Raw genomic sequence first — 12,500 nt, forward strand, 5'->3', positions numbered from 1 at the left:
ATCTTGCACACGAACTTTTATTTCGACTTTATGTTCTGTGTTATTTTTAACGTATGCATAAAAAAAAGAGACAAAATTTGAATGGCGATAAAAAATAAACTATGACAGATAATTGAGTTCTGTAAATTACATGTGGAAAGGGAGTTTATCAGTTTATCAGCAAAAAAATTCTACGCCATTCCGAGTAGGATTCTGGAAGTTAGACGGTAATTTCGACATGGTAGTCAAAAACATATTTGTGCACATGTTTTTCAACTATTTCTGTGTCTTTTCATTTAATTTCTCCTCCGTTTTTCCAATAAAATTGTTAAAATAGATCCTACGTTTAAAGATAGCCCAGACATTTTCGATGGGCAGCAGCTGGGGGACGTTGAGCGGGTTCGGAATCTGTGTTATCACATTGGTACTCAGCCGCTTCGTTTCGTCTAGCGATCGCTTCGCGTATCGTTTCTGGTCAGACTCCCCGATCTTTGTACTATTAGTGTTCCTTGATGATTGACGCAACCTTCTGCAGTCACTTTGCATAATAAATTTTCCCGATCACGACCAGTTCGGAGTTAAAGAAGGGCAGCTGATTGTTAGCCAATGCAGGGCCTTCTTGAGGAACTTGGTGTGTGACTGAATTTCACTTTAGAGCTCACTTTCTTCGTGCGGGAAGTAAAATATGAAGTGCCTTTTAATAATTTTTCATCCAGAATGAGATAGGCATCGTGTTCATTCACCACCGCCACGTCGCGATGCGCCAAAAAAATTAACTTGACGATCGTGGTCAACCGCTGTCGCTGCGACATTATTTGCTGCTCTGAGATTAGTAGCCGGGATATTCGCTTTCTGACATGTATGGCTATGTACTCCAGATACTTCTTAATTATTTGGGCCGTTGCACCGATCTCACGGCTAATCGCACGCAGCGATGTAACCACTTTTTCCTCGGTCTCGGTCATCAGCATCCTTTGGAGGTTTTGGTCGGTCAGAGTCGTCGGCTGTGCCGAACTATGCCTTCTTGTGATGCTATTATTATTGGGCAATAGTGCCAAGATCTTGTAGATACTAAAGGCCATATCCGACACTCACAAAGTGTCACACGATAATCTTTTTGGTCGCGTCAGGATACCGTGTTTCAAATGCGCAAACCTTGGAACCAAGTTGCTTCACTTTTTTCACCATCACGATTAGAGTTGCATTTTTAGTTACTGCTGTGCGATTGACGGTTTGCCCATGAAAAATCGGCAAATTTTGTCTCTTTGTTTAATGCATACGTTTAATGCACAGCTATAGATCAGTTCTGTGTTTTCTATTTGAAAGAGTGGTCTGTTTACTGCTGAATTTGGGTTTTGTTTTCAGATAGTGATAGTGGTGCGGTATCCCTCAAACGTAAAACCGAACGAAATACGGACTGTAAGCACTCCAGCGATTATGAGGAAGGTCAAGGAGCGTATACGATGAAATCCGGAACGCTCAGCAGGAAAAATGTCGCGTGATATGAAAATGAATCACAACTGCATGCAAACATATTTACAAAGGACCTTGGATATAACAGGCGGTTCAATAAGTCGTTGGCCTGAAAAATAAATGGCAACACAAATTTTTTATCCTTATGATTTTTCGATATAGCCAACATTTAAAAAAATCCTATGAAATTTTCAAGTCATTCTGTTTATAATTACCCAAGTTATTGACGTTCAAGTGACGCTACTTGTGTATTAAGAAAAATCATGGATTTAAAGCAACCATGGACCATGGACCTACTTAACGAATTGAGTTTCGAATTGCTTCTCCCACAGAAGAGCGTCCGTATGGTGGGTGGAGAAGCAGTTCGAAGCCCATTTCGATAATATTTTCCTTGGTTTTCTTCGACTAGTGACACGATGCATTGAGGAAACGCGGCAGCCACTTTGAAAATAGCTTTTTCATACCCAAATGTCTGAGTGATATACTGAAAATCATGCTTTTTGATAACTCTAAGGTATCAACAATCTTTTACCACTTCACTTTACGGTTGGAACGTATCGATTTTTCAACTTTTTCGATGTTTTCTGCCGTAACGCCTCATTTGGTCGACCTGGGCGTCGGTGTCTTTACGACCATGTCTAAACTTCGCAAACCAGTATTTAACTCATGATTTCGATGGGGCAGATTCGTTATAACACTTTTTAAGCCATTCGTGGGCTGTTACGATATTTTTTCTCATCAAATAACAATGATAATCCATGCTTTAAATCCATGATTTTTCTTAACAAAAACGTAGCGTCACTTGAACGTCAATAACTTGGGTAATTATAAACAGAATGACTTGAACATTTTGTAGGATTTTTTTAAAGGTTGGCAGTATCGAAAAATCATAATGATAAAAAATTGTGTCGCCATTTATATTTCAGGCCAACGACTCATTGAACCGCCTGTTAGTCCTTTGAAGAAGCAGAGGAATCACGGGTTGTCTCGCAAAAATGTGACCGATAGGGTTGCCAGATCTAGAATGTTCCTGAAGACGCACGCTGCTCACAACACATTTTTTTCAGACGAACAATGGTCTATTTTGGAGGCAACTTTGAATAAGAAAAATGATCGTGCCTATGGCATAACTCTTTGTGATATACCAGCCAGTAAAAAAGCAGTTGAGAGGCACCACACGCACCACCTGTGACGGTCTGGGGAGCAATATCATCAAATAGGAGAACTACTACTGTTATTCGTCGATAACAGCGTATAAATTAGAAAAAAAAATTTGGAGATCGTTTTCAAGTTTAATTTGATTCCTTGTGCGAAGATCCTATACGGAGACAATGATTTTTGTTTCCAATAGGGTTCAGCACCAGCACATAAGGAATTGATTGTGCAGACACGATGTGCACAAAATTTGTCATGTTTTATAAGCTCATCGGAATGGCCCGCAGCGTCTCCAGATTTGAAGAAGCCAGTAGACTTCAGCATATAAGGAAACTAGGAAACATAAATCATATGAGTTTGGACCAAAGTGTCTATAGGAAATAGGTGAAGTCATCCCGAACAAAATCGCTCGCGACGATTAGAGAAATGAATGAAAAAAAACTGACAGTTCGTGCCTTTGTTTTGGTTGCGTTGAAGACGCTGTATTCGCTTTGCGACGTAAAAAATCCAAGTTCGAGTTCCATGACCTGCTCGTTTGATCTAAAATTAGGAAATGTATCATTTAAACAGGCAAATCATAAACAGCTGTCAGTTATTTGACGTTTGGTGCTTTATGTCAAATTGCTATGACTTCAACTGTTTCCTATAGACACTTTGGTTTGGACTCTTTTAAAAATAATTTGGTGAAGATATGGGATGAAATGCTGAACGAAGTCGTGCGTGCCGCGTGTCATGGTTTTCAGAAGCAACTTCGGGCCGTAAACAAAAACAAATTCGAAAGATATGAATTGAACTAATTAAATAGTATATTTAAGCTGTTTTCACACCGAGGGTGTTTTTAGAGTTGGCGTTTTTTGACGCAAAAGCTTAAACTCGCTGCTCACACCGAGATTGTACGCAGGTCGATCGAAAACACACGAAAAATATCATCATCTCAATACCAACACCATATCGAATGATCGTAAATGATTTAATCCCTACACATATGCAATAACTACCGTGGATTGAACAAATTCATGCAAAAACAATAGCAAAATTCAAGTACAACACTGGTTTGTTTGCGTAGGCTCCTACGGCCGGTTCAGAAAACGCCAAAATCTGTAGATTTCCACAGATTCAAAAAGAAAACGCTAACTTTAAGCTCTCTCGAAAGCTCCGCATAATAGCTTTCATTCAAAGAATGACCACTTCCATATATTTTGGTTTGATATAAACGGGTTTTGACCACTTGCAGCGACCACACAGCAGCGCGAAATAAAATCTATTCTCAATTCTGTGACATAGTTTAGGTGTATCACTTCGATGTTGCCACCCTGTAGATTTTAAATAATGCCATTGAAGCTATCTGTAGTTTTATGATTTCCTTTTTTTCGAACAAATTATATATGTTAACTGCATTCTATAGCAGCTAATTTAGGGGTTATATGTTTTAGCTATTTGAGAGGGGGTATAAGGGACTTGGTACTCCTTTCCAATCCCCCTACTCCGCTAGGTATTCTTAAATTTCTTGCACATTTGATCGGTTATTTAATTTATTTATATTGCCACTTAAAATTCAACTACTAATCTCTAATATTATTGAATTTCATAGAGATGTAGATATTGTTTTCTACCAAAAACTTTAATTGGTCGTGATTTGACCATTTGCGAAACGTAATGCACTGCCACGATAGCAACTTTGTTTTGATCCGACCTGTGAAACTTCATACAGCTTCATATACGGAGGCCTTAGCAACTTTATTTCATCTTCTTTTTGAAAGTTTTTAACGTTTGATAGTTGCTCTATTTTTGAAATCTATGCACAGAATGCTTTGATTCATTTTCGAATATTCACAAAAAATAACTGTTCTGATAAATAAATAACTGATGATCAGAAAATAATAATTTTTGTCAATTTGTAAATATATATACCAAGGTAAGTAGTATGCTACGTAGCTGGAGAATGGTCAATCCATGTTGGGATTTGGTTTGACTTTGGCCTTTGGTTTTGATAAACAAAACATGTGAACAACAACGTACTAGGTTTCGTAATTATGTTTATTCCTGATTGTAGCTGCAAAATCTTGGTACATGTCAGACAAACCCATTCCTGGCATCCTTAATTAAGTGTTAACCGCAATAAGAGAAGAGAAACACTTACCTCTAGCATGACACAACATATGTGATATATACATTGTGTTATCGATTCCGCCGAACCACTAAGCGTAACGGCGCGCTCCGTCGAATTTGGCAACATTTCACTAGCAACTTGGATTGAGCACCCAGTGATTTCACGAATTTCTTTGATTTTTGAACCACCTTTGCCTACGAAAACAAAATCAAAGAAAGTTTAATTAATTAATAGAATTAATAGGGTGACAATGTGACAATAAAAAAAAACGCACTATAAGCACCCCGTTGCACTGAGCGTTTTACTCGGGGTGCTGTTTTCCACAAAATAAAAACGTTAAAACATGAATTAAAGTTACAAAAAAAAAGAAAGGTTATAAACAAAAATTCTACAGTGGTTGACATTCGTTTAGCCGAACCTAGACGTTCAGGAGTAAAACGACTATTACTATCGTACGGATGTATAAATTCATGGTATCAACCTATTATTGTGTTGGTACATATGTGACTAGTACACGCGTAAAATATGATTCAGATATGTGGGTATTTGAGATCTCTGTGAGGCAAAATGTGAGCAAATGTCTTATTTCAACGGTTGTTTAGTTAGACATTCGTTTAGCCGAAGTGCAAGAAAAACATAATATTTCGCATAGTTTTCGAATAAATCCATTTTTTGTGTTAGAAGCCCAACAGTAGAGCTAATCAAGATTATTAAAAGCTTTAGACATACCCATTGTGATAACACCCTGATTTTTTAGTTTTTCTTTAAAAAAAATGGGTTAGAGCTAAGCGACTTACAGAAGTATTCCGACAAATAATCAAATTCTGTAACGTTGACTGTTACTCTAATTGTTCCATTGGTTCAAATATTCACAAATAAGAGACATACATATATTTTTGGAAAAATATCAAATGGTGAAGTTATACCTCCATTAAATGTGAACGAAATAGTGTCCTCACGGTTAAAAAATTGGGTTTTACATGAAATAACCAACAATCAGCTATCTTTTGGGCAAATTACAAGAAATATGGTTAAACCAGTACTAATTAGACTCATTTTATAAAATATGTACAGAAAAAAATGAAAATGATTGAAAATTCGAAACAAAGCCATAGTTTATTGATACCCATAAGGCCAACCGGCTTTTTTACCATGAATTTAGTTAAATAAAGGCAAAATGTAGTATTTTTCAAAGCAAATAAGTATTCTTTTGACGATTTGGATGGATAAAACCGTTATTGGTATGATTTCAGCCATAAGGGACCCATCAAACTACACCGTAAGTTCCAAGATAAATCTCGTTATAAAGGGTTTGATGTCGTAAGTGATTTGCTCATCATGCAGTTTCCCAACGGTTTAAGTTAAACGCAAATTGTTTCAGTTATTTATAAGGAAGTTGTAAAAGACGTTTTAATTCATCTCATTGAAACTAACGAGGTCTAAGACCTTATATTTCAGTAAGATAACAAATGAACTCATTTTCGCCAACAATTGAATGCATGGTTTGAAGACAAAAACGTCCCTTTTTCCAAAAAATTGGCGTGAATTTCTTACTGCAATCACATAAAAAATCTTTTTTGTTTGTTATTAAGATTGGTTTTTGCAAAAGATCGCCAAATTCAAAATATTTCGAGTTTATGTCGAGCCATTGACAACTGTAAGACTAAAAATTGATAGGAAACCCAAAAAATCTTATCGGAACCCATGGAAAATTATAGTTTTAGAATTGTTAGAAATGGAGATAATAATAAAAAATACCAACTTGCACATTGTTTAAAAAAACCTATTGAAAAAATGTGATTTTCAAGCATTTCAGCTAAACGAATGTCTATGTGCAATTTTCATATTTTCCTCATACTTTCTCGAAAAAATCATCCTTCTCGTTTTTTGATAATACATGTGTTAAACAACGGTAAAATATACCGTTGATATTAATTAAAATGGAAAACGGATGACAAGTTTGATAAAAATCTCGAAAAAACTTAGTTCGGCTAAACGAATGTCTACCACTGTATTGCACAATGGTTTAACCGTAGTAAAAGAAAAATAAAATATCTCGCAACGTATTCTTTAATTTTTTTGTTCAATAGTCGAACTAGCTCAGACTATTTTGTATATACTACCAAAAATAAACCGGAATTTTGTCATAAAAAGAAAAGTACTTGTTTAACCCTCGGTTGGGCCCACTCATATGCATTGCATTGTTATGTTATTGTTTCATCGTTAGTATCAGTTTATAACAAAAATGGTGCTCTAGAACTAATTAAAGAGACTCCGCAACGAATTTTGGTTTCAAAATCACATCAAAATCCAATGAAAACCGTTAAAAGCAATGAACAAACCGCATTGAAACCCCTTCGTACGGTCATTCTCTACCGGATACGTTGTAAAGCAAGCAATAAGATCGTAAAGTGATCGAATTTTCTAGTAAATGTTATTGCTATTGTTATATAATTAATTACATTTTCGAATAAATCTGGTTTGAAACGTCATAAGGCACTTTTGAGTTATAAACAATTGAGCTAATTGGGCAGAATTGAACTAGGAGATCAGATCACTTGCTGTATTTGTCTCTGTGGTCAACGAAAACACCGCCTAAACCCTTTTTGATGAAGATTACTGTATGATTTACTCATATGTTATGAACATTACACTGTACGAACCATATTTAATCAGTTTGAGAAATATTATATGATTGAAATTGTACATGAAAGGTTAGAAAATATGTTGCTTATTTTTTCCTATTACTCGTAGAAAAGCTCAAACGTAATGAAATTTTCAAAGAAATGTTGTAGTTTATCTAATTAACAATTCATAAGCACTTGTACACTGATAAATGATTATGAAAAGTGTTGTTCTGTGTTTATAAACATAGCCTATGTGCATAGGCAACGTGTGGGGTACCCGGGTGCCACTGGGCGGGTGTTAATTTCATCGGCCCATAATTACGTTTAAATATAAGATATCAAAACAATTTCAACGCCAATTCGGCTTGGAATGAGTTGTACTTTGGAGATCCGGAGTTTCGTAAAAAAATATTGACGGGAAGGCATTCATTTTTTCGTTGAAACTTGAAATGGGTACCCGGGCACCCCCGGGTGCCTAACCGAGGGTTAATCTTCAAAATTCAAATTGTCCCCGTCAGATGCAATGCACTAGTGCCATCGTTTGATCCACTCCTGGAAACTGGAGTCGATTTTTAGTATAACCATTAGTGCCTCCGGCGATTTTAGCTTTATTGCCTCCACACTCTCAAAACGAGTTCCTCGTAGTGTTTTTTTGAGTCAATTGCATAGCAAGAAGTCAAATAATACGAGATCAGATAAATTGGCCGGTTGTTGAATGGTATTAGTGTTTTTTTTACGAGAAATTATCGAATAATCAACGCATTATGAGAATCCACGAGTTGTTACCCCAAAAAAGCAGTTTTTTTGGGGATAAATCCGAATGATATCTTGGTGGTCTCAGCTATCTCTCTTATCGTCAATTTGCGATTTTCAATCAATAATTGTCGGATTTCATCGACGTTTTCATCAGTTTTTGATGTCAATGGTCTTCCAGGACGAGAATCGTCTTCAACCACTCACGACCACTTTTAACCCTCGCACCAACTGATGGGTCTGGCCAGACCCATTTCATTTTCAATCGTTAATAACTCAAGTTCTATTAATTGTAGCGTCTTGGCCTTTCGGTAGCTTCCTAAAATTTTATTTCCTTTCGATTGATACCACTATCGTTTAAGAAAAAGTCCTCGGAGTATGCGAAAAAAGGACTTAAAAAAATACCCCTCGGACCAACTGATGGGTCTGGCCAGACCCCTATGCTTTTACACGGGGTTGTATGGGCGTACATGCTGTGTTTGAAACAATTTTTCTACCTCTAGGAATCACATAATTGAGCTCTCTCTTTTGCATATGTGTTTAGCATAGCCTAAACTATGTGACAAGACAAAAATATGATCAAAATCTGTTCTGTTTTTGGAAAAAAAAAACACAATTTAGTTTCTCGATTTTTCCCATGCAAAAAGTGCCTAGAACTTGTATGCGAATTAATACTTTCCTCTCCTAAAATCATCGCCACAGATAAACTAATAAACTCTTTCCAAGAAAGTGATATCAGTCATACAAAGTAATAATTTCTCTACAAGAATCAATTATCATAGTAGTATAATGTGACGATTATAATGTGTACGAGCATAATTTTGCGACGTGTTTTGCTCGTGTGGTGCAACCGTATGAATTAGCATACGAGCACTGCCATGGCCGGCGAAGACTCGTGTGCAAAAACGTCCTTCTTTCTTTTGTTCTGTTTCTTCGCTAGCTTCTTTCATGGTGCAATCCAAACTATCGATTCTAGTGGAGCCATTTAACAAATGATCGCTTGTTATGACTGATATTACTTTTTTGGAAAAAGGTAATTAGTTTATGCGGGGCGATGATTTTAGGAGAGGAAAGTACGAACTGGCATACAAGTTTTAGGCACTTTTTGCATGGGAAAAATCGAGAAACTAAAATGTGTTTTTTTTCCAAAAATAGAACAGATTTTGGTCATATTTTTGTCTTGTCACATAGTTTAGGCTATGCTAAACACATATGCAAAAGAGAGAGCTCAATTATGTGATTCCTAGAGGTAGAAAAATTGTTTCAAACACAGCATGTCCGCCCATACAACCCCGTGTAAAAGCATAGGGGTCTGGCCAGACCCATCAGTTGGTCCGAGGGGTATCGAAACATCAGTTGGTGCGAGAGTTAAAGCGTTCATACCACTGGTACACCTGTGTTTTCGATAGAGAATCGTTACCATAACACTTATGTATCATTTTTAATTTGTCGGAACACGTAAAATAATTTTTAACGTTGTCCATGTTTTGAATCCATTTTAAAAATCGCCATGACGTAAAAACTTAATGCAAACAAGTCTCTGCTATAAACATAAATGAACAGCTGCCAAGCTGAAACATGGCAAATACGTCAGTAACAGAGCTATCAACGTGAAAAAAAAAACAGAATTCAAAATTGATAAGCCCGCAAGGAATAAATTCAAAATTCCGGTTATTTTTTATCATGGTAGTATACACATTTTGATAATAGCCCGGTTTTAATTTTTTAGAAGAATTGATGAAAGCTAATGGACTCACAAAGGAAAGGATAACTAGCAGCAGCATTACTAATGCTCATTTTATAATTCTTTTGTAAAATGTGCAAAACAAAGGGGCTTATCATTTAGTGCCTGAACTTCCTAATACAGTGGTAGACATTCGTATAGCCGCAGGTAGTTTTTTCTAGTTTTTTTCTCGTTTCTCTCAAACTAGCCGATCTTTTTTCATTTGGAATAATACAAAAGGTTTATTTTATCGTTGTTTACAACACATATTGACGAAAAACGTGTAGGACTTGTTTTCGAGAAAATATGAGAAAATTTTCAAATTTCACATGGACATTCGTATAGCCGCACCTTATGAAAAACATATTTTTGAAAAACAAATGAAAAAACATATGAAAAACAAATAGTTTTTACGAAGCAATCTGCAAGTTGGTATTTTTTATTACTGCCTACATTTCTAACAAATCCAAAACTATAATTTGCCATGGGTTCCGATAAGATTTAATGGGTTTGCTATTCAATTTAAGTGTAACAGTCGTCAATGACCTGACTTAAACTTGAAATATTTTTATTTTACCGATTTTTTTAAGAAATCAATCCAAATAAAAACCAAAACGCTTTTTTATGTAATTGCAATAAGAAATGCATACTACACACTTGGATAAAGGGATATTTTTGTCTCCAAACCATGCATTCAATTGTTGGTGAAAATTAATTGATATGTTATTGTCCTGTAATAAAAGGCTTCAATCCCCGATAGATGAATAAAAATGTCTTGCAAAGGCTCTGTTTACATCCCTGAATACATTTGAGTTGAAATTTAAAAAATGGAAAGCTGTACGTGATAAGAAAGTTACAGCAAACATCAAACCCTTACCAACGATTTTTTGATTTGACTTTCGATGTGGTATGGTGGGTCACTCATGGTTCAAATCATGCTAATATCGGCTCTATCCATCCAAATTATCAAGAAATTACTTATTTGCTTTGAAAAGAACTTCATTTTGCTTTTATTTTACCTACGTTACCAAATTTAGGGTAAATGAGCCGGTGGTCGTTTTGGGCATTAATCAACTTTGGCTTTGCTTTGAGTTTTCTCCCAATATTATGATTTGTTTATGATCCGTTATGTATAAAATCCGTCTGCTTATTACTGGTCCATCCATCGTTCCTTTAAATTGCCCAAAAGGTTGCCAATTTCTGGCTGATTCATGCTAAAACTGACTTTTTGTCCCTTAGGAAACTATTTTCATCGTTTTCGATAGAGGCTTAACCATCCTTTTGGATATTTTCCGTAGGAAATTATGGATGGATTTCTTATACCAACCGATAATTGAAACAACAGAGCGATTAGATTTGCAGGTTATCAAAAATAGCTTGATTTTTTGTCATTTTTTATTTATTTGTCAGTTACCCTGGGCGCATTATTTAAAAAAAATATTAAAAGCCAGGGTGTTATCAAAAAGAGCATTTCTAAAGCTTAAAATAATCTAGAATAGTTCTACTATTGAACAAAAAATACAACCATTAAATACGTGTTAACGAATTTTGCGGAGTATGTTTTTTCTTTCAGTGCGGCTATACGAATGTCCATTTTAAAACAGCTGCAATCTGACGATTACTCACATTTTGACACATAGCACTCACAATTACCCACGTATCTAAACCAAATTTTACTTGTATACTAGTCACATGTGTAGTAACACAGTAAAAGTTTGATACCGTCAAAAAATGCATCCGTTTGTAATTGATTGCCATTTTACTCCTGAGCCTCTAGGTGCGGCTATACGAATGTCTACCACCGTATAACACAACATCTCTTCTGTTGGCCGATGACCATTTCGGGTCAATTGCTAGTTTCAAATGGTGCAGCAACTGTACAAAAACATTTGAATTGTAATGCGAGTTGAAACAACCAGTTTTGCTGTTGAAGTTGAAGATTTTCAACCATGATTTTTAAAGTGAAGGACTTTCAAAATAAATTCAATTTTCATATACATAAAAAGCCGAGTGCCGAATTAGGTTTTAAATCACGAATTTTAAATAACATTGCACAGATTCATACGATTTCGATTTCGACAATGCATTTGCCCACGATTCATACGATGCATTTTGAACACTTTTAGATACATCCGATAACTTTAAAACGGCCAAGAAGTGTTATTTCTTCAGGTCTTACATTGGTCGAACAATTAGTTCACTAATAGTAAAAAATAGTACCGAAAATAAAGGAATTAGCTAGTTTATAATGTCTTTAATTTCTATTCAAGCTAAATTCAAACTCGCAGGGATTTAACCAGCAAAGGCCCCCAGGCACGTGCCCGTTGCGCCCAATGGGAAAGACAGTCTTGGATTCACTAACGTAAATGGAGCTACTGGAAGACGTTTTAATTTTTCTCATTGAAACTAATGTCAATTTTTTTCACACAACAATTGAACACGTTTAGCTGTTCAACAATAATCACTTATTGCAATCATATATTTTTTTTTTGTTGTATTTACACATGTTTAAAAAAGATCTTTTCACAATAGGGAAGAACTTAAGAAAATGAAAAAAAAAGAATGTTTGGTGAAAAAAACCATCTGAAATTATTTCTATTTAGTTGACTCGCAAAAAAAATAATAAAAAAAAACCCAAAACATTGACGTAATAATTTTAGAAAGTATAAAAGTTATCACA

General features: G+C 35.6%; 1 protein-coding gene across 17 annotated transcripts in view; it reads right to left on the bottom strand.

The window, feature by feature from the left end:
- LOC126578603 (poly(rC)-binding protein 3) overlaps nucleotides 1–12,500 on the bottom strand; it is a 57,530-nt gene that overhangs the window by 26,707 nt on the left and 18,323 nt on the right. For all 17 annotated transcript variants that reach the window (XM_050241330.1, XM_050241331.1, XM_050241325.1 and 14 more), the window contains one exon: nucleotides 4,748–4,911. In XM_050241330.1, the coding sequence (XP_050097287.1) occupies nucleotides 4,748–4,911 (164 nt within the window). The remainder of the gene's footprint in view (nucleotides 1–4,747; nucleotides 4,912–12,500) is intronic.

Source organism: Anopheles aquasalis, chromosome 3 (assembly GCF_943734665.1).
Source record: "Anopheles aquasalis chromosome 3, idAnoAquaMG_Q_19, whole genome shotgun sequence".
In the NCBI taxonomy this organism is placed as follows: Eukaryota; Metazoa; Arthropoda; class Insecta; order Diptera; family Culicidae; genus Anopheles; species Anopheles aquasalis.